This window comes from Myxocyprinus asiaticus, chromosome 15, assembly GCF_019703515.2.
Source record: "Myxocyprinus asiaticus isolate MX2 ecotype Aquarium Trade chromosome 15, UBuf_Myxa_2, whole genome shotgun sequence".
NCBI lineage: Eukaryota > Metazoa > Chordata > Actinopteri > Cypriniformes > Catostomidae > Myxocyprinus > Myxocyprinus asiaticus.
The window spans coordinates 14,770,596-14,793,123 of record NC_059358.1 but is presented as its reverse complement, the minus strand read 5'-3'; the positions used below and the strand labels follow the sequence as shown (position 1 = coordinate 14,793,123).

The following is a 22,528-nucleotide window of genomic DNA, read 5'->3' as shown; positions in this document are numbered from 1 at the left end:
GTAAAAAAGGGCTTAAATTCACACCTATCATCATTTCACTTCAGAAGACATGGATTAAACCACTGGAGTCTTATGGATTACTTTTATGCTGCCTTTATATTCCTTTTGGACCTTCAATGTTCAGACCACAATTCACTTGCATTGTAAGGACCTACAGTGCTGAAATATTCTTTTAAACATATTTATTTGTGTTCTACAGAAGAAAAAATGTCATACACTTCTGGGATGGCATAAAGGTGAGTAAATGATGAGAGAATTTTAATTTTTGGATGAACTATCCCTTTAATAGGCCTTCGCTGTGATATTACTTTCATATTATAGTATTTATTTCCCTGTAATGTAACAAATACATGATTCTGTAAAACTCCCTGATTAAATACAAGGACATAATGGCACCCTGGGCTTCTGCTATAACTCAGCTTCTGCTATAACTCACCCATATCTTTCCTTTCCTCTCCTCCTTCTTACACTTCCTCATGCACTTAAACTATGCAACTGTTCTTGCTCATGAGCCATGATAAGTTTAAGCTCCTGTGTGTGTTGTGCAACCATAATGGCAAGGAAATCTTCAGTGTATTCATGAAGTATGCGGTGACCCAGTCATGTACAGTACTTGTACAGGGAAGTGGGTAGCACCTCAGTCTTGAATCTAAGGAGCTTAATAAATTTGTTTTGACATAACACTGAATACAAAGCTAGACAGCAAGAACTTTGGAGTGCTGTACCTCCACAGTCTCTCTCTGTGTCTGGCTTTGAGCCAGCAGCTGGTGTTTACTCTGGGTTTCCAGTGAGTCTGGTTCTCTCCCTCACACTCCCCGCAGAAGAGGCGTCCCGCCTGCTTACATCATCCATCCGGGGTGAGGGGCCGGAGGAGTGGAGGATGAGGTAATTCATTAGGCCTCAAATGAGATGCAGATTCATTCTCAGTCGGCTTCCCGGGTCTTCTGTTCTCCCCCATCCCCCTCGCTCACCTCTTCCGATCTTTGATTTAACGGTCACTGCTTGCTTCCATTTCTGGCTCCCTGTTTGTCTCATTTCCATATTTGAAAGAACATTGCTCTAAAAGCTCTCTACCCTTCATGATCAATGCTCTGTTTTCGGCAAGACTGCTCCTAGATCATTATAACAGGTTTCTGTGATTTGCCTGTTTTAGTGCAACTCAGTGGCATGTTTTCCTATTTTAATTTTTTTATTTATTTTTTAACTAGTCTGCTCAAAGGAGAAATTTGGTTTGTAACATTTATTTTATGAATAAATGCTCTGCAAAAAAGCACACTACTCCTTTCTTTTTTTTTTTTTTTAGCATTTCTGTAAAACACCAACCTTTTATCTTTTATGTCAGAGTATAAAAAAATGTATGTAGGTGTTGGGTGCTTCGTTCAGGAGCGGGTTTGGTTATTAGCAATAATTAATAATTATCAAAGATAATAATTATTAAAATCAATAGAACATTGATTAGAATCAACATTAGTGTTTTAATCCTTTAAATCAAAATCATCAAAGTTAACTATCAATTATCAAAATCAAAAGAATATTATTATCAAACACAACTATTAATTATTAAAATCAATAGAACATGGATTAGAATCAACATTATCTTATTAATCCTTCAAATCAACAATCATCAAAGATAACTATCAATTATCAAAACCAATAGAATATTAATAAGGATTAATATTGCCGGGGCACCACCATGGAATCAGGGACTAATAACCAGACAGTATAGCAGTCACAATATATTGTTCTCTTAGGAAAGTCAACATCCGGAGAACATCAAAATTCAAAAGGTAAACAATGAAGGCTTGAATCCGAGCACTGACATCCCCTGCCAGCCCTATAATACATGAGAAGAAGGTATGTGTGTGTGTGAGAGTGACGGCACCGAAGCCGGTTTTAGCAATCGTGGGAGAGTGATACTGTTCGTTTTATCACTCAGAGATGCAGTGAGCAGTTCATAATCCGTCTGCTCGTATCCATGCCGGTCTCACCCACGATGGTGGAAATGCACAAACAGCCCAACGTGGTTGGACGACAACACAGCAAATCTCATTCGTGGTAACAGTAGTTACAATAATACCTTGAGTATTATTAGCAGCAGTGAGCAGACTCGGCGGTTCGTAAACTGTACAAGCAATAACCTTGATACACAAGAATAACACACATTAATAATCTATCTCTGCACAGACGTTTAATCTCTTACTTGAGTCGCGTGAGGACGTGGGTAGAATGTGTGTTCGTGTGTCTTTTAACTCCAACTCGGTTCCTCAAAGCTCGAGTGATGACGGAAGGCCGTTTCCTCGCTCTGTCGGCAGGCGGTACGGTGGCTGATTCTTGGTGGGTTGGCGGAGATATCAGCGAAGTCGACTCTGTTGAAGAAAGAAGAGAAACCTTTTTTCTTCACTTCTGCAGGCAAAAGGGTGAGAAGCAGATTGCTCAGCGGTCTCCTTCGGATCCGATAGTGTGCTCGGTGGAACACAGAGAAATCTCGGCTTGTCCAGCAAGATGGAGATTGTATGGCCAAAGTTCAGGTACGTACGTTACTTCCTTGGGCAATGAGGCTACACCTGGGAGCAGCAGGGCTGCAACTAGATGCAGTTTATACTGTCTCTGGAAGCTTGGGAAGAATCTCCGGGTTTTATACTCTTGATGGCATCATGGTTGATGGACGTGTTCAGTCGTGCATTTCATCCAATAGGAGTTGAGAGTTGAACCTTCAGAATTTCATTCATAGGTGTTAAGTGAGCAAGGCTTGATGGGATCTGTAGACTGTTTTGGACTTCCTTTGTTTGATTTTGGCGCCATTTGTGTTATCAGGCTTTGAGTGTTCCTACAGGCCGCAGTCAGGCTTTATGACTGTATGTAGGTTTGCCTTTGTTTCCTATCTGAGTACATAAGGCCCAATAGTGGGTATGTTGTTCAAAAATGGCAGATGCTGCACCTTTTGTGCCTTTGATATGGGAGAATATGGGTGGCTATGGGTGGGTCTATTCCCACCAGGTAGCGGGCCATAAGCCATCAACATTGTGTCCCTGAACAAAGCACTTAATTCCAGTTTACTCCAGGGAAACTGTCCCTGTAATAAGTTCAGGGCACAGCTTCATGGCGACGTTGCCTGATAGTCATGTTCCAATTCAGGTCTTGTTCCAATTAATAAAGATTCAAAAAATGTCTCCTGCTTTAATTTTATCAATGGTACACACATTTAAAACACTAGGCACATGGATTAGTTTATGCCTAGGGCTGGGTATTGATACAGATTTCCCGATTCGATTCCGATTCACAAGCTCTCGATTCGATTCTGATTTTGATTTGATTAGATTCAATATTGATTCATATGGGTTTATTTAAGTTATAATGTCCCTTTTGCTTATATATAAAAAATTATCTCTCAGCTAATGCTGTTAATTATACAGGGGACCTTTTAACAAGGTATATTAGGAAAATATTAATTTTACTAATTATATTTTATAACTTTTTCATCATTTTGGTCACATTTTTGCTTTTAAAAAATTAACAAATAAATGTATTCCATCAATAAAGTTATTATATTTCATATATACATTTTGTTACATATTTATTGTTAAATTGCATAATTTGTACTATTTACATTGATTTGTTGAACATGCGCTAAAACCGGTACTGTCCCTTTAAATTTTAATTTAAACATTTCTGTAAACAGCGCCTTTAAATGAGCACATGTTAACTAGAGAGGACTCTAATGACTTTACCTCATCTGTGCGATGCATGAGTAAATTTAAATTTATTTTTTTTTGTACAGTAGTTGTTTTGAACAACAACTGACTGTAAAAGGGCGGTCACACTACACTTCGCGCTCCATTCACTCCCATTCAAACGCATCTGAATGCAGCAGAGCGGAAACGTATGCTCATTCGAAAAATTTTCGTACTACACTGCGTATCAAAGTTCAAGCTTGGTGAACTCTGAATCGTGAATTCGTACAACAAGATGACGTGTGACCAATAGGAGACCGAAACATCACACGCTGACCTCTTGGCTCAATTCAAAGGATACACATTTCAAAGCTGCAATATTTATTGTTGCAGGAAAGTGAGCAGACAATATATTTTAACATTTTTAATCAAATATTATTTGTTATTTGTGGTTCATTATTTACTTATACCAGAAGCCCTCCCGTGTGACATCATAACCTGGTTCGTAGCGTTGTCTGAAAAAAAAAAAATGTTCTCAAAGCCTACTGTGACCGCCCCTTAAAGGACAGAAAGGGTAGGCTATTACAAGAGACAGTATTCAATGACAATTGGGTTGCGTGGATCTTGTCTTGGACACACATTACACGGAACAATTTTTACTCTCAACATGCTGAAATCTCGCTGCTTCACAACACTTCAGGACTAAACTACACAATTGCTGGTGAGAGAAATGTAAACATTTACCAGCCAGTTGCCAAATATATTCACTTTAGTCGCATAGCACGAAATTTGGTTGCAAATGCGAGTGATTTCCTCTCATTGTAGTGGAGGGTGATTGAGTGAAAGATCGATTTGGGATTGTTCAAATTAAGATTGCGATTAATTGGAAAAACAATATTTTTACTCACCACTACTTGCCCTACAAGACACTTGACCTTGCTTCAAGAGGGACTGTCTGTGTAGTGAACATGTACTGCATGTCATCTTGGATAAGACAACATCTGTTCAATGAAGTGTAAAAGACTTTGAACCTTTTCGCTTGCACTTTGACTATAAATAATGTGTCCCGTTTTAGCCCCTCTCTAATTGTTCTTTCAACCCATCGTGTTGTCTTATAATTACAGCAAACTAATATTGGTAACTGCATACCAAATGCAAAAAATTAATTTTCTCCATGTTGCAGTATCCTCACTGTGAAATGTCTACTAGAAGAAATATCATACTAATGTGTGTAGAGGCAACATTTTATGCATGCAACCCAGATCTGTGTGGCCTTTTAATGCTAAATGCCTTTTTATCATATCATGTCTAGTGTTCTAAAAGTCTTATTATTTTTAGCTTAAAATGAGTAATGCAGTGCATGACAGCGTTTACTTGGTTTGTCCCTGGACAACTTGCAATGCCAGTGCAGAGAGTTAATTGGATTAGAAAGAGTCAAATCTTGCTTTAGGCAGACCTCAGGGTTAAAGCAGAATTTGAGTTTGAAGACCCGATGAAATCAAAATGTTGGTAAATTTGTTGGTTTTAGACCATGTGTAATAATGTTGAGGCCAGCCATCTGCAATGTAGCAGGTATACCCATTTAAAATGTAGACTTTCTTTGGGGAAATTGGAGAAAAATATTGATGACAAATGTTGCACTACCCGGATCTCTTTAGAGAGATCAAATGCTCTGTTGAATGAGAATGTCCCTCCCCCTGCAACTGACTATTTAAAACAAAATCCCTTTAACACAGCATGTCCCACCCAAACTTCCTGTTCCAATTGGAAATGCGTCAAGACAGAAAAGAAAACTGCAATCGTCAGGTAATTTCATGGGGTCCTACAGTTGCAAGTTCCAACTTCCAAATATTAGTCACTCTAAAACTTACAAACTCCCCTCATTCAGGGCCGTACAACCCAATCACATTCTCCCCTGGGGAAAAAAAAAAACAGTCAATCAGGATGACTCTTCCGCCTCATGGCATCTGAATAGGCATGGTGAGATTGAGACAACACTACAATCTTTCTGAGTAAAATCAGGATGTTTTCATATTTGCTTGACTGATCTTATTTTTAGTAGGTAATGTGACATAGAGGAGCACATATGTGGTCTGTGAACCTGTCTACTGTAATGGTGTCTGTAATGTTTGCCAAAATCAAATTGGACTCTGACCTAGGTCATTCTCTTATCAGTGAAAAACTAGGTGATCATATGTCTAACCACTTACCTGTTTTGCAGATACATGCCTGGTATGATATCATGGTTTTAAAGGTGCACTCTGTAACTTTTCTAGAAAGAAATAGTAGTTTTGAAATAAATGTATATAATCTTAAACATCCACATAAGAGGAAGAATCCAGTCATACCAGTAACCTTATAAAAGCTGTTTTATTCTACAAGGAGAGGGTCCCCTCATGGGGGCTGCCAATAATACTAGCTTAATCTTCATTCTCATTCTGCACTGTCTACTTCGTTCTCATTTTCTCAAGTTTTAGTTGAGAGAGTAAGATCAAAATGACTGTTTAATTTAGGGGTTGGTGGGTGGGGCGGGGGGGAACGATCCACTGATGCATTGTAATTTGTTCTCAAATTATTCTGGATCATTTGTCAAAAATGCATATTCTGAATTTTAAATGAACTATTAACAATTTTAGCTCTGTCCAGGCTGTATCATCACACATGTATCACAATGTACATATATCGTATTGTGAGGTAGTTGGAAAAACCCGGCCTTACAACCAACATTTCACATCATGAATTCTATATTTAGCTCCCTTGAAGAATTACGATCTACCTTAAACCTGAAGTATGCAAAACCAAATTGAATTGCAAAAATACTCTGTTTTCAAAACAGCTCTCTGAATACGCTGTTGGTCAGACAAAGAGATAGTCCTGCCCCCAACTCACACCATTAGTTTAGTGTATGATATTGTGTTTTTACAGACGTGTCGCTCAAAACAAACAGAGGAATTTTAAGTGCGCTACAGAGACACAGTACTTACAGTTTTCGAGAAAATTATCCTATGAATGGTTTATTTAAAGTTGTGTCTGCATATTGAGCTTGGATTGGAGAAAGTATTTTACCACAGAAAAAGTTACATCAGCTTTAATTTTTCACATTTGAAAACGAATCTATGAGGGAAGTACAGACTGTACGATGGGTTGTGCTATCCAGAGTCACGTCTTATTATTCATAACCAATGATCAATAATCAATTAATTGCAGGTTAGATGAGGTTCATATCAAGTTGTCTCTAGGCATGATTCTTGCTTTAGTCTTATATCCTTTGCTGTACCAAAACAGTCTGTTATGGATCATGTGGGCAAATCAAACAAATAAATCTGGATTTAATCTTTAAGGAATGCAACTGTGAATGAATCTTTTGTGTCACACATCTAGTTGGTTAAAGTAGACAAATATGCTCAAGTGTTTGCTGTAGTTTTGGAATGAAGATTGACTGGTTCTTATCCCTCTGTGGCAGATCACCCTGCAGTTCCAGAGTCCAATCCCAGCGATCCCAGCACAGAGGAAGTCGACACCCCCTCAAAAACAGAATCAAGCCTTGAGACCAGCACACCTACAAAGATGGACACTGCAAGGAAGTCAACAACCTCAACACGGCCAGACATCATTCCAAAGTCTCCTGCAACACCCACTCCAAAATCAAGTGGTAGCCCTCAACCCAAAAAAGGTGAGTCTCTAGGACTAGGTGCCATCTATTGTTGGACAAAGAAAATTGAAATATAGCTTTGTTGAATGAGCATACCTTTTATTATGGAAAAAATAATATGTTCTTTGGTACTTCTGATGGTACCTGGTTTTACATGGTTTCTAGCTGGTTAAAGCTGGACATATGTGGTTATTTGCTGTTCCAAATTGGTTCAAGCTGGTTTAAGTGATTGATCAACTAGACTATCAGACACTGTGGCCTTGGTCGACTTGGTTTAAACTGGTTGACCGCCTTGGCTAAGGTGGTGTTGACCTTGTTGAGCTGGTTAATCATGTTTCAACAAACTTGAACTTCTTGACCAGCTTGACCACCATAAGCTGATATGACCTGGTTTTTCCAGCAGTACATTGATAGCAGTAAACCCACGGTTTTCAAATGGGGAGGTGTGCCTTCCCAGGAGGAAGCCAGATCATGTTAGGTGAGGCGCGGAGATTGATGATAAATTCATCAAGTAAAATCAAGAGATACATAAATACAATAAAAATGTATTGTGAAGATAAATACAAATTATTGGCTTTGTGAGCCATAGTCCAGCTTAATAGACCATAGTTCTATGGTCTTATAATACTGTTAAATGTCATGAACGCATGCAAAGCCTATCATGCAATATCCATATACAGATTGTGCAAGCACGCATCTCGCTGCTCGCACAGGGATTTCCTTCGCCGACAAAACAGGTTGCGCACTCTCAATTATATGCTGCTCAGAGAGTGCGTGTGCACACTCAAAACATGTCTTGTGCCCTTGTGAATGTATTATAAAGCCATATAGCTCTGCTTCTGTTCATTTGTCACCAAGTGTCCATTACGGGTTCAACATGATATCAGGTCGATGTGTCTTGTGTTTGTGACAAGTACAGTTTCACATAGAGATGGAGACTGGCACATGTGATGTAAGTTCATCACAAATATAGGCTAAAAAACAGTTAAGTAATTCCTTTGTCATAAGGACAACATGTATTTTTTAATAAAAATAATGCAGAATACGGTTTCATATCATTAATAGAAATATAGTCGTTAATCACGCATCAGTGTATGACACATTGCCGAATGAGTCTGTATGGAGCTTACTGTTTAAGACTTCGAAAACCCCTGTTGTGAACCAATAGTGAACTCAATGATGTGTCACTTCAAAAGTGAGGTAGACTAGTTTATCTAGAATTGTTTTTTAGTTTTGATGTTTTAAGCGGCGATGCTTTTATTAGCATACTGACAGTATGATGGGCTATAGCTGTTAGACAATTTGCATGTCTTTGTGTTTAAATTCATCCGCTTTAAAGTGCTACAAACTATAATGTTCTATTATATTCTGTTGCATTTGGTCTAGCTATTTTTGAATGCAAGTACATGTCTTGTATGAATGGCTCCTAAGGCCACGTCCACACTTGTACATTTTCGATTGAAAATGCATTTATTTTATCTATGTTAATGCCTCTAGTTTTCAATCAAAAACGTATTTGTGTGTATTTGGCCTAAAAAACACATCTGCTCTTGGTCAAGTGAACCCAAAACAGGGCTTTTTATACAGAGCTTCCTTAAAACAGATCAGTCAACTAGTTGTTCAGGCAATCCACTGACTAGTCCAGTTGAAAATATATATTTTTTCACATCCCTTGGCTCAAAACCATTTAAGCTAGATTTCCTTTCATTAGAAACAATGTTTAAGGTCTCATGAGAAGGCAGACAATTATTCAAGATTTACCCCTGACCAAAGTCTGAAAGCTAACCGAGGGAAATCGGTTTCTAAGAGCATTTGTTTATTGACCCATAAAGAATTTCCACAGTCAAGCCCCTGTAAGTGCCCCCAGATTTAACTCATTCAGATGGTATTACATTAACATAGAACTTGATCCATTCTGTGAGGTAAATGTTTAATGCTAATGCTGATTGGTGGAGGCTGACGACAGGTAGCTTCTAATCGCCTCTGGTCATCAACTGAGGTGAAGCAATGAAACCAGACTGGGCATCACATTTCACAGAGCTATGCAAACTGTCAGAATTTAACTCTCATCCCTGGGTTTGTCACCTTTATTGTATATTGCCTTCACTTGTGTAAGCACATGTAGATAAATGTTAATGAGCATTTTGTTTGAGTTTTGAGAGCTTTTCTTTGCCGCATCTTTATGTAACTGAGAGAAAGCTTGGCACTCTACAGAGAGCTTGGCGGATGTTTGTGTAATAAGGAGGCCTACTTTTGAGAATAAGCTGGTTCAGCTGTATCTGAATGGGCATTTATTCTGTTATTGTGTCAGATACGGTGTATGCAGTAGTAATTTAGTGTAGTGATGTCCTAATCGTGAACGAACTGCTCTGATTCGTTCAAACTGATTCGCATAGCATTTGTGAATTACTCTACTGTAAGGGAGAATTTTGTTTGGGTGAACAGTTGTGGGATGAGGCGACATGTTGGAATCATTTGGCACAATCGATTCCCCAATCTATAATTAAACAGTGATCATCCTAGCCCGTAGGCCGCTACGCGTGTGGCCCTACCGGTGACGCAAATAACCCATGCTGGGGTTTCAAGGAATGTGTCCGGCGACGCATTTAATTTGGCTGGTACCCTACCCGCTCTGGACCTGCGAGGATGCCAGTGTGTGCACATAAGGAGATAGAAGCCGGCTCCCTGAAGAGAGGTGTGTTCTACGTTTTAATGGCTGTTGTGTTGAGGCTAATTCACTTCAGGTGTGCTTCATCATCCACTTCCCAAACCAGGCTTATTAAATTGCACCTTTCCTCTATCCTGCACACTTCCGTTGTGAGCCTGGCTGGCGGATGGCCCTCAGAGGCGGGGCGGTGATAACGAGAGGGTGGGGCGGGTCAATCTGCAACAGAAAGAAAACATTGATTTCAGTACAAAAAAAAAAAAATGTTGCATCATGGCTTCATTTTGGGAACATTTTTGACTTGTGAATGAATCAGTGAATCATTTTGTAACCAGTTTATTGATGCGAGCCATCCAAACTGATTTCCTCAAATGAATCAGACTTCTAAATGAGAATTTTGTGCAGTTAACAGGGTTCCCACTGTCATGGAACACCTGGAAGTACCAATTTGAAAATTTAAAATTATTTTTCCAGGCCTGGAAAAGTCATGGAAATTAATACAAATTGAAATGAAAAAGTCTTGGAAATTTCTATTTTTATTAAGTTTTATAGTTATGTTTGCCTAGACATTGTCTAGATATCGCTCTTTACGTGTGCAATTGCTATAAAATAAGTAAAACAAAAAAAAAACGTTATCCAGTAATCATGAGTGTCTTGAAAAATCTTGGAATAAACATGGATGTTATCAAAAGATGCGTGAACCCTGAACCCTGAAAGTATCAAACAGTCATTCTGTAATTTTGCACCTTATGGATGTGATTTATGATATTGTTTGTCACCATTCAGCCATTTAGGTTTGAAGACATTTGGATGTTACAAGGTATTGGACCGTCTTTTGCCACCAGTTGGGCACTGTTCAGCTCATCTTAAAAAAAATACAGTATTTTACTGGCACCAGTCGACCTGAACCTCTTTTAAAACAGCACACACTGCTCCACTGAATATTGCACTGCATCGATCCTGGGCCAATGCTGGCTCACTCATAGTAGTTAAATGAAAGCTTTGATGGTCAGACCAGAAAGATTCTGAACCAGACATTGACTCATACTGTATGGTGTCTGAAAATTGAGTTTCGTCTTTCCTTTTTCTCACCTAGCCTGTTGCAGTTTACATTTATCTTTGTCATCTAGAAACAAAACCTCAAATTGTAAAAAGGTTATAGCTTGTAAACAGCTACTAGCATACAAAATAATACAGAATTTGCAACATCGTTCTGCATTGTCAATCACTGACAGTTTAGACAGTTCTGTTGATGGCAATATAACGGAAAGAGACATGCCATACATCACAAAACATTATTTGACATTCTTAACAGCATTCGAGCATCCATTATGACCAGTGATGAAGCTTGTATTCAGTGCACAAAAATAACTAATGCACCAGATACAGAGATTTTCAGTTCATCAGATTTGTGTTTTTCAGAGCTCTGGGAGATGGTAACATCAGTGATGATGCACCTCTCCACTGCCTCAAACCTGTTACGATCACTTTCTGGGGCAGTCTGCTGCTTTTTCGTCTCTGTCCAATGACTCATCAATGGGAACACTGGCTGCAATACAGTGCCAACAGCGCATAAGATTGTACACTTCAGCTTTCTGTGCTCTAAAAATATGCTGAGTCAAAGTGGAGCACAGGTCATGAAGAGGAACACTGCTGTTGGTCTTATGATCATGACTCGTCAGTTAAGAAATGCTAGACATTCTGGCAGGGTTGGGAGGGTTACTTTTGAAATGTATCCCACTACAGATTACAGAATACATGCTGTAAAATGTAATTTGTAATGTATTCCGTTAGATTACTCAAGGTCAGTAACGTATTCTAAATACTTTGGATTACTTCTTCAGCACTGGTAGATTTTTTCTCTTGTTTTGACTATAAAAACTCTGTCAGTACAGTAAGACAAAATACACATGTTAAAAAATACATTCTCTGAAAAACCTAAATATCTTATGCAGTGTTGTTTCTAAAACAAGATCAATCTAATTGATCTTGTTTTAAGGATTTTTAGATATTTTTACAGGAAAACAATACAAAAATTATTATCAAGAATACAATTTTTGCCCTAATATCAAAGGTCTGACTAGAAAAATAGAAATTATAATACGTGAATTTTCTTGATAAAAAGATATGATTGTGCTTGGTAACGTGCATGTAAAATGGCTAGAAATAGCATTTTAGCTTAGCGTAAAGCTGACAATTTACACAAGGTTTATTTCTATTTCTTCTGCTCCAAACTTACTTCAAACTTACTTCTTTGTCTGCTCGTATGAATGTAACACTTCATAAGAAAGTGTTTCACCGCTGTTCAGATGCACTTTGGATCTCATCATTTATATGTATAAATGTTTTTCATCTGAAAGGACTAAATATTAAATGAAACAAATAACAATAAAATGTAAAGTAATCTCTTCAGTAAACAAAATACTTTTTGAATGTAACTGTATTCTAATTAACAATGATTTAAATCGTAACTGTAGTGGAATACAGTTACTTATATTTTGTATTTTAAATACGTAATCCTGTTACATGTATTCTGTTGCTTCCCAAAACTGCTTTCTGGGTCATGAAATTAAGACTCAAAGGCCATTTAAGTTAGTGCACTCTTTAATGAGGAATTGAGTGAACTGGTTTGAATTTGCAATTAGTTGTAGTCTTCACATCACTGCAGACTAATGGTATTGCCAACCACCTCATGTCATGATTCAATATATTGTGATACATCACAATATCAAAACTGGATTGCTGTGGAAACTGCACCAAACACGTGAGACCTAGTATATCCGCAAGAAAGAGTGTATTATGTGGGTTCAGTTTCAATCTATTTCGTGCCTCATCCCTCAATCCCGCCAAAACTATTGCGGTCACGGATCCAAAAATAATAAGCGTGAATCCAAATAATAAGCGTGAATCCAAAAATAATAAGTGCAGATAAAAAAATAATATGCGCAAAAATAAATAATAAGCATAGATCAAAATAATTAGCACGATCAAAAAATAACAAGCATGAATCAAAAATATATAAACACATTTAAAATATGCTGCAAAAAAACAACAGAAAAAGTAAAGCAAGTCATAAGAATTGCAAACAAAATCATGTTTTTCTTGGTTATAATATAAGCAAAATTGACCGAGAGCACAACAAATAGCAATATAACCAAGGAAAACATGTTTTTTTTTTGTGCAATTCTTATGACTGCTTTAAATTTTTTTTTTTCTTTTTTTGCAGCATATTTTAAATGTTTATATATTTTTGATTCATGCTTGTTATTTTTTGATCTGCGCTAATTATTTTGAACTGCGCTTTTCATTTATTTCTGCGCTTATTATTTTTTGATTCACGCGTATTATTTTGGTTCACTCTTATTGTTTTTGGATCTGTGACCGCAATAGTTTTGGCGGGATTTTGATCCCATAGTGGCTCTGACCGCACTGAAAAATGCCGGTCTCAGAGTTTGCGCTTATTTATATGATCTGTTTCTTCATTATTAAAATGTTGGGCATGATATGAATACATAAGTAGATTAATAAAAATATTAATTTACATAAATCTAAAGTATCAATTAGTGGTTCGACTAATATGTTTTTTTTTTAATGGCCGATGCCGATATCCAGAGAGCAGGGTGGCCAATACAATGCTGATATATCACACAATTTAATATAGTAAATAACAAACGTAAATTTGCTAAAAATAAATAAATAAACTCTTATTTAACACTATATTTACAAAATTAAGTTATTTAAAAAAATTATATTGTATTTGTAATGGTAGATAGCAGTTTCTTCAGATTTCTGTTTAGTCATCAAATTTGTGTAATTTATTCGCACATGAAGAAATTGTTGCTATATTAGGAAGAAGGAAATAACAGTACACACAGTAGTCCAGCAACCATGGATGGCATGTCCACGTTAGCAACCAATTAGCAATCATTTACTCAAAAAATATGGAATCAAACCAATTGTACATACAGTGCATAGTGAATAAGACTGTGACGAGGAGGAGGGCGGGGCCGGGCCGGGCCGTTACTACGCATTCCCGGCCCCCAATTGGGCTAATCAGCCGAGGAGAGGGATAAATGCAGTGGAACGCGGCAGTTCGGGAGAGAGAGAGCCACATGCAGCTGCCATGTGTGTTTGTGTTGTGTCTCTTTTTGTTTAAATTAAATATTATTTTATTGATATTTGCCTTTTATCATCAGAAAAGTTACATGGAACTGTTGGAAGGATAGACTGGTAGAATACGTACTTCAGAGGAAGATTTATGAGCACTCCACAGGACGTTGGATCTGCTAAAGTTGTGTGAGGTTTTTTATTACATCTGTTTAAACGAGATATGCGCATATTTGCAGACTATGATATTAGATTTCTTAATATTTGCCTTTTTATCATTAGACAAGACAGTTAAAAGTTACAGGGAACTCTTGAGAGAGAGAGGGAGAATGAAACAGGTGAGCACTTTTTTTGTTTTTTTTGTTTTTTCCCCAATTTGTAATGCCCAATTCCCAATCTGCTTTTAAGTCCTCGTGGTCGCATAGTGATTCGCCTCATTCCGGGTGGCGGAGGACAAATCCCAGTTGCCTCCGCATCTGAGACCGTCAACCCACGCATCTTATCACGTGGCTTTTTGAGCGCGTTGCCACGGAGACATAGCGCGTGTGGAGGCTTCACGCCATCCACCGCGGCAACCACGCTCAACTCGCCACACGCCCCACCGAGAATGAACCTAGTGAACTAGCGAACTCCAGGGGTGGTAGCCAGCGTATTTTACCACTGAGCTACCCAGGCCCCCCAAACAGGTGAGCACTTTAACGTTATGAGCTCAAATGCATCTGCCATGGCTCTGATATGCGGATCATTTAAATGAGACTGTGTTGCACACCGGTCTATTATTGTAGTAACATCATGGCATGTAACAACAAAACGAACCATGACTGGTCGTTTACATGTCTCAGTCGCTTTACATGCATGCAGACGATTTTTGCCGTCCTCAAGAAAAAAATACAGCCAAACGGGAAAATTTATCAGCCGATTTATCGGCCTCGCCAATAGATGCATCGGCAAGCAGATCGATATCAGTCGATCACTAGTATCGATACAATATGCTTGTCCTAATTACTTTTGTGAAATACGTACTGTGAAAGGCGTAACAGTAGTAGTCATAATGTGTTATGTAATGACATCAGGATATAGGGATCTTATCATGTACAGAAAAAGTACATAAGCTGTACAAGGACATCTCCCTCCATATTTTGATTAATTTAGTAAGTCATTTAGCATGCCTTTTTTCTCAAAGCAACTTATAGCATACTTATTTCATGGAGAGTCCACCTGGAGTAACTATGTGTTAAGTGCTTTGCTCAAGGGCCCAGTGGTGATGAATCATGGATTGACACTTCCAGTGTTTGAACCTACAACGTTTTGGTTACCAACCCAGATCTTACCAGTAAGCAACACCACCATTAAAATGGGATGAGCTGGCATAATTTTTTCAAAGTAAAAACGCCTCAGACCCTGATAAATGCTAATATCAAAGGACTGTTGGGCGCTCCCATTAAAACGTGGCATCACGTAAATAATACTGCATGTGATAACTCTTAATTGTCTTAAATGCTAGATAATTACAAATATATAGGTCTAGTAATCTTTTAATTTAATTGTAACAGGGTTTGGGAAAGGAGGCGGCGTGAACCGAATCAACACTCGGCAAGACTTTAATTATAACATAACATCAAACTGAACTGGAACATAATAACTGACGTCAATGACACACACACACACACACACACACACACACACACACACACACACACACACACACACACACACACACACACACAGCTGTGTGTCATCTCTCTCTCTCTCTCTCTCTCTCTCTCTCTCTCTCTCTCTCTCTCTCTCTCTCTGGCATCCCCGGCTCCTCCTCTTATCTCTCTCCTGCTGATTGGGCTACTCAGCACCAGGTGTGCACCCTCACGTCCCGGCCACGCCCTCCTCCTTTTCACATTAATATAATCTTTGTATCTTTTAAATATATCCAATTATCTTTATCATTTATCTTTTTTAATTTAATTCAGTTAACTCTGTATTTTTCATGGAACAATCCTGGCCTCTGTTAAAGTCTGAAAATGCCTTAGCATCACTAGTAATAATAATACATAAAAATGAATTAACAAAGTTAGGCAGCAGCCATATCACTCTGTAGCTGACTGGTTGCCCAATAAAGCTAAGCAGGGTCGAGCCTGGTCAGTACCTGGATGGGAGACCTCTTGGGGAAAACTAAGATTGATGCTGGAAGAGGTATTAGGGAGGCCAGCAGGAGGTGCTCACCCTGCAATCTGTGTGGGTCCTAACGCCTCAGTATAGTGACAGGGAGACTATACTTTAAAATGGCACCGTCTTTCGGATGAGATGTTAAACCAAGGTCCTGACTCTCTGTGGTCATCTTAAAAGAGTAGGGGTGTAACACTGATGTCCTGGTCAAATTCCCCCATTGGCTCTTATCAATCATGACCTCCTAATATTCCCCATACATGAATTAGCTCTATCACTCTACTCTCTCCTCTCCACCAACAGCTGGTATGTGGTGAGCGTACTGGCGCACTATGGCTGCCGTCGCATCATCTAGGTGGATACTGCACACTGGTGGTGGTTGAGGAGAGACCCCTGTACACTATGTAAAGCGCTTTGAGTGTAGTGTCTGAAAAGCGCTTTATAAGTGTAACATTCATTCATTCATACATGCATGCATGCATACAGTACATACTATGGTTAAGTGTCTTTCTTTTAGCCAATGTGCAACTGAGGTTCGCTTGAGATGAATGTTAATTGTGTGATTGCATGCATACTCGGAGGAAATGAGCTGCTGTGATTCCTTCTGGGGTTTCTGCTGTCAGACGGCGCATGTGAATGCTGCCAGTTTCTGCTGCTGCCAGCTTCCAGTGCTTTATGGCGCTGCAGATGTGAGCTCGGCCTCCACCACACAATAACCTCTCTTATTCCCAGCAATCACGTTCTGTCTGTCTGACTCTTTCCTCTATCTGTCCATCCAAAATAGCCTTGGGTAGTGGATAGGATCCACCTCACATTTTTGACAAAGCAACAGACTGAGGCAGTTTCTGAAAGTTTATCCTTAATTGGTTACAATGAAATGTAACATTTCTGTCTGTTTCTCTTCTCAGATGGGATAAAGTTGGAGGACAGGCAGAAACTGGCCAAGAAGAGGAGGGAAGAGAAGGCCAAAAATCTCGGTAAGACAACATAGGGTAGGCAGTGAGACAGCGCCCCCTGCTGTCTGGGGTCTCTGTGTACGGATAAAATATCACTATCCTTCATATCATTCATGCATTAAACTGTGGCTTGTACAACAGCGCAGAAAAGTTACTTGTTTCCAGAAAATTCTGTTGCTACTGTAGATTTGAAGTTATCAGTAAATGTGCATTTAAACTTTATCAATTTGCTTCACACTAATCCATAATGTGCATGGAGTTTGCAAATGTGGCTACTTTTATTTATTCTTTTTTATATATTTGATTCAACCATCCTGGTTTGGTTCCTTAAGAACAGATGCAAACCTCTTTTGCTTTGTTAGTAATTATCGTTTGCTAGAATTCTAACCAGTGTTAACAGAATCTATTAGAAAATAATGGATTATTTTCTGGTTTATTCTGTGTCTTAACTGCACCAGCACTGAGAGTGTTTCTCACATAAATATCTCAAAAACTCGCTGGTTTGTTTGTTTGTTTGTAATGGCTGCTGAGATTGCTGCACTGCTCTGCTTTGCATGATTGACAGACGTTTTTGTCTTCTTTCTCACATTTCCTCCCCAGAACAGCGTAGCCAGACTCAAGGTAAGCCACTCCTCCATCTCTGGTAGTGTTGGTGACTGATTTGGGTTTATTTCATTCTCTCTTAGTTACTTCTTTTGGCTCTCATAATCATCATTAGTGACTGTTCGTTGGATGTCCAAATAAAAGCCCCTGCACACTTCATACGAAATCGAAGAATGAATAGGTGTGACGTCATTTAGAAATAAATCTGGCCAAAACAAAGGTGTTTTTGAGTTCGTTTTGTGGTTCGTAAGAGCTTGCCAGCACAAACTTTCAGAAAAACTTTGTATCGGCTGCTAAACTCCTCCTTACTGCCATTGGTCCATATCATTGGTAGGTGTGACCTGGAGCTCCACCTACTTTGAGGCAGAAAACTGATTCCTGTAGAGTCAGTCAACATGAACACACCGGCAAGCAGAGTTATTGCATGAGATGGTGCAAATTGTCCTACATCTGTACGATCGCTCACGTAGAGACATTTTCCAAGATCATGTCATGCAAATTTTTTATTTTTTTAGCCTTCAAAAGGAATTAAATCTTCTCAGATGCTTGCAAGTGCCCATTCACTCTATTGTTTGATATGCTGCCTTACTCATGTGCCATCTGTAGCTGAAAGCCATTCACACATCTGCCCAAAGTAAAATATGCCCATAATAATTATTTTGTTTGTATTCTACACATTAACACTCTTTTATACACACATCTTTACAGTAGTATCAGTGTCATCATAAATTGCAGTAACAGAGTGTACTCTGCGCATATTATGGCTGCATATAGTGTGTTAGCTCATTAACTCCATGAATGCAAAAGGTAAACATTACAAATTACACATCATCTAGAAAATATATATTACTTTAAATCATCATCAAGTAGTTAAAACAAAAATCTCTAAACGCCTCCCCCAGCAGAGTGGTGGGTGTCTGAATGTTTGCCAACAGAATGCCGTTGCTCAGCTGTTTTGAACTTCTTTTTGGCTCTGAGCAAAGAATGATGAGTGTGCCGCAGCCTTAAACCTGATATCTGATAGCTGGCAAACTGTTTTGCACACTTCCCTGATGGAAAATCCAGCCAAAACGATCTTCTGATAGTAGCTGTTTTTAATTAGTTGGATAAAAGTTCATTCATCAGCCTCGTTAGAGCTGGTAGACCATCCTAACCACCTTAGGCTGTTTTTTTGTTTGTTTGTTTTTTCACTATTCACTTATACTGTGAATTTTTTATTTATAAAAGTAACATGATGGGACTTGCCATTGTCTTAAAGAAGGAAATGTGTTAATGAAACAATTTACACTTTGATTTTTAGGATATTATCTCAAAAATGTGTAAATCATCATATTGGTTTTGGATCAAATCCCTTATATGTGTTCTGAATAACTGTGACATATTTTAGTGCATCTGTTCACACTGTTTGTCATATGTCACAGTTTACAGTATGTTTGGCATTAACATTATACAGTACTGTATTGGTTTATGTAGACTGAGTTTTTATTGTTTTACCTTGCGGTCAAATGTAGGTTGCAACACCACAAAACCACCCCTCTCAGTTTATTTGTATGTTTTTCAGAAAGTTTGTTTTTGTGGCAGGTTTTACAATTTCTCCATAATTACAAACTGTTGGATCCATTTAGACCTGAAAATAACATCTGCTGAATCTCCACTCTCACTGTGCACGTTACCATGAATTACATTTTCCGATTTGAAATTTGTGTGGACTGCAGTGAGTGAGTGAGTGAAATTGTCATGATAAGACAAGTGCCACTCTCAGACAGTAGGTCCTCTTCCACCTCATCTATCTGCCAGCAGGATCATGAAATGTTGATGAAGACAGTCACCCAGGCTCTCTCAGGCCATCACTATTTTATAAGTGATGAGTTAAGACTCCCAGTGGAGAACCTTTTGAAGTATGCCACCAAATTGGAGAGCTAATGTTTTTGTAGCCTTGTTTTTAGTCCTCTTTAGTACAGTGCAGTACATAAATATCTTGATCAGAACATTTTATACTTTAAAAGCCTTGTGCAAGTGTCGAGACTTCCAGTGGTTAATGGATAACTGGATTTTGAAAGCTTTGATGTTGTATGTTTTTTCGGTCTTTTATGTAAGGTCAGTTCCTGTAAGGTGCATAATGTTTACTCAACTGGTCAAGTGGAGCTTGTAACGTCACTAGTGTTGTTATCATAATGTCTGTTTTACAATATGTGCCGTCATGTCTTAGCAATCCTGTGAATTTATAACACCGTAATTAAGAAAGATACATTGCATTTCATGAGACTTGCTGCAAAGCCAGAAACCACTTTTTCTAGCTCTAATCCCAAATATGAGTCCAAGACTTTTAACAGTGCTTTTAGCACACTTTTAGAGAGTCAAGAGCTAAAAGATCTTTAAGTTGTTGGCTTGGTTTTTGTAGCTCACAAACTCTCTCTCCCTTTTTATACTGTAGCTGCTAAGAAGTCTGAGTGGCTGGAGAAGGAAGAGCGGGCGCGGCAGGTGCGGGAACAACAGCTGGAGCAGCGGAAGAGGAAACTGGAAGAGCAGCGGCTGAAGGCCGAGAGACGCCGGGCAGAGCTGGAGGAGAGACAGAGACAGAAACTGGAGAAGAACAAGGTGAGGAGCCCAGAAGATCCTGATTGGTTCATTTTCACACATTTTTGACCACAGCATCAAGCAATGGTGGACACTTGACTATAGACCTAAGATGGAGTTTTGAGTTGACAATGTAAGGAGTGCCGAAACCTTGCAGAGCTAGCCCCTTTTTTCCTCAAAGGGGCTATATTCCAAGATTTTTATTTTTTTCCCCTGAAGTCCACTTATAATGTTAGTCAAGGTTTCCTGCACCAAAAAGTAAGAATTTGGTTTTGTGTGACCATTTTCCAGCCTCTGTCTGACCCTTACAATTAAGCAGGCTGTTTTTGCAACTGTACATTTAAGACTTCTATATTTAAATAACCTTATGATTAGCTAACCACCAGGTAACTGTGTAGTCCAGACTGTTGTTCATCATTCATTGTCCCAGACATCATGAATTCAAGTGATGGCCCTGGCAGGCATAAGTTAAAGAAATATTCTGTGTTTAATACAAGTTAAGGTCAGTCGACAGCATTTGTGACATAATGTTGATTACTACAAAAATAAATTTAGACATACCCTTCTTTTCTTAAAAAAAAGAAACAAAAATCGGTTACAGTGATGTACTTAGAATAGAATTGAATGGGGCCAATCTGTAAACGTTAAAATACACACTTTTCTAAAAGTATAGCCACAAGATGTATACAATATGCATTTTAATGTGATTTTAGTGAGATAAAATAGCTAACTAACATTTTCTGTGTAAAGTTACATCCAATAGTACATCTTCGTTTCCATGACAACGTAACTCAAACCCTGCTACGACCATAAAAAATGACGATTTATACAACTTAACAGCTCAAATAATACAAGAGTTTTAACAGAAGAATTAATGTAAGTGCTTTTATAAACTTATAAGCTTCACATTTCTGCCTTTAAACCCTCCAAAAATTGTCCCCTTTCACTTCCGTTCTAAGTACCTCACTGTAACCTCGATTTTTTTTTTTTTGCTTTTGAGTTGACGTGTTGACTTCACAACCCATCAACACATAACAATTTCTAAATGACCCATTATTGCAGCTTCTTTTTCATATATGTTCTGAGTTTACTGGAAAGGGAGCTTTGCTTTGTGAACGTTAGAGTATATCTGCTGTACATACAGTAGTAGGCTACACTGAACTCTATATTTCAAAAGAGCAAGGAAATGCTGTTTTCCATGATTAGTTCCCTTTATAACAAAGGCACATATCAAGACTTGAATGCATTTATAGATGATTAATTAGCCTCCCTATCCCAGTGTATAAACAAGTTCCTTTTTTTGAGGAACACATGTTACTCCATGATTATAAGTTCACGATATCGAAACACTTCCTAACAAGGTGGCTTCCTAATATAATGACTTGATTTGGCCGTTAAACATGTCAAATCATTTTAAGTCACACAATCTCTGTTACATCCTGGTGCTACCGCTTGACATCATTGTGTAAACATTACGACACTATGAGGATCAGAAAGGTTTCTGTCAACTCTATTGTGAGCACACAGAGAACATGGACTGCTTTGCAGAATATTTCTGCAGCACAGCAGTTTCTACATACACAAATACAAGGCCACACTATAATCATCTTGCTGGATCCTAAATAGGCTTTGTTTTCTCCTTCAGCTCACATGATTAATGCTAGATTAACTGGGTTATTTATCAGTGAAAGTGGAACACGTTGTACTAGGTCTCTAAGATAACCAAGACTTTTAATGATCAATACTGCCTCCTCTGTGCCTTCTAGTGCCTCTATAAATGAATGTACATTATAAAGTGTTTGCTACAATAAGTTTGAAACCCATATCTATTTCTCATTGGAGCATATTTAGTGATACTCTCTCGTTTTTGGCATTGATTCATGTTTTTGCTCAGGAGCGGTATGAGGCTGCCATCCAGAGGTCTGCTAAGAAAACGTGGGCAGAGATTCGTCAACAGAGGTGGTCCTGGGCTGGAGGTTTGAGTGGCAACTCCAGCCAAAGCCAGAGTAAGTGACGCAATGGACATACGTGTGATTATGACAATCACAACTACAATGGAAGTCTGTGGGGCCTTTTAAGAGCATTTCTGACAACAAGTTTTTGTTTTATTTACTTTTACAAACTGAAGTCGAAATTA

At 38.5% G+C, this 22,528-nt stretch overlaps 1 protein-coding gene across 5 annotated transcripts in view; it reads left to right on the top strand.

The window, feature by feature from the left end:
• LOC127453300 (MAP7 domain-containing protein 1-like) overlaps positions 1–22,528 on the top strand; it is a 65,803-nt gene that overhangs the window by 18,079 nt on the left and 25,196 nt on the right. For 2 of the 5 annotated variants that reach the window (XM_051719598.1, XM_051719596.1), the window contains exons 2-6: positions 7,135–7,344; positions 17,164–17,232; positions 17,812–17,832; positions 20,249–20,412; positions 22,286–22,397. In XM_051719598.1, coding sequence (XP_051575558.1) covers positions 7,135–7,344; positions 17,164–17,232; positions 17,812–17,832; positions 20,249–20,412; positions 22,286–22,397 — 576 coding nt within the window. Of the gene's footprint in view, positions 1–7,134; positions 7,345–17,161; positions 17,233–17,811; positions 17,833–20,248; positions 20,413–22,285; positions 22,398–22,528 lie in introns of those variants that run through there. The other 3 variants (XM_051719599.1, XM_051719597.1, XM_051719600.1) reach the window with 2 other exon arrangements.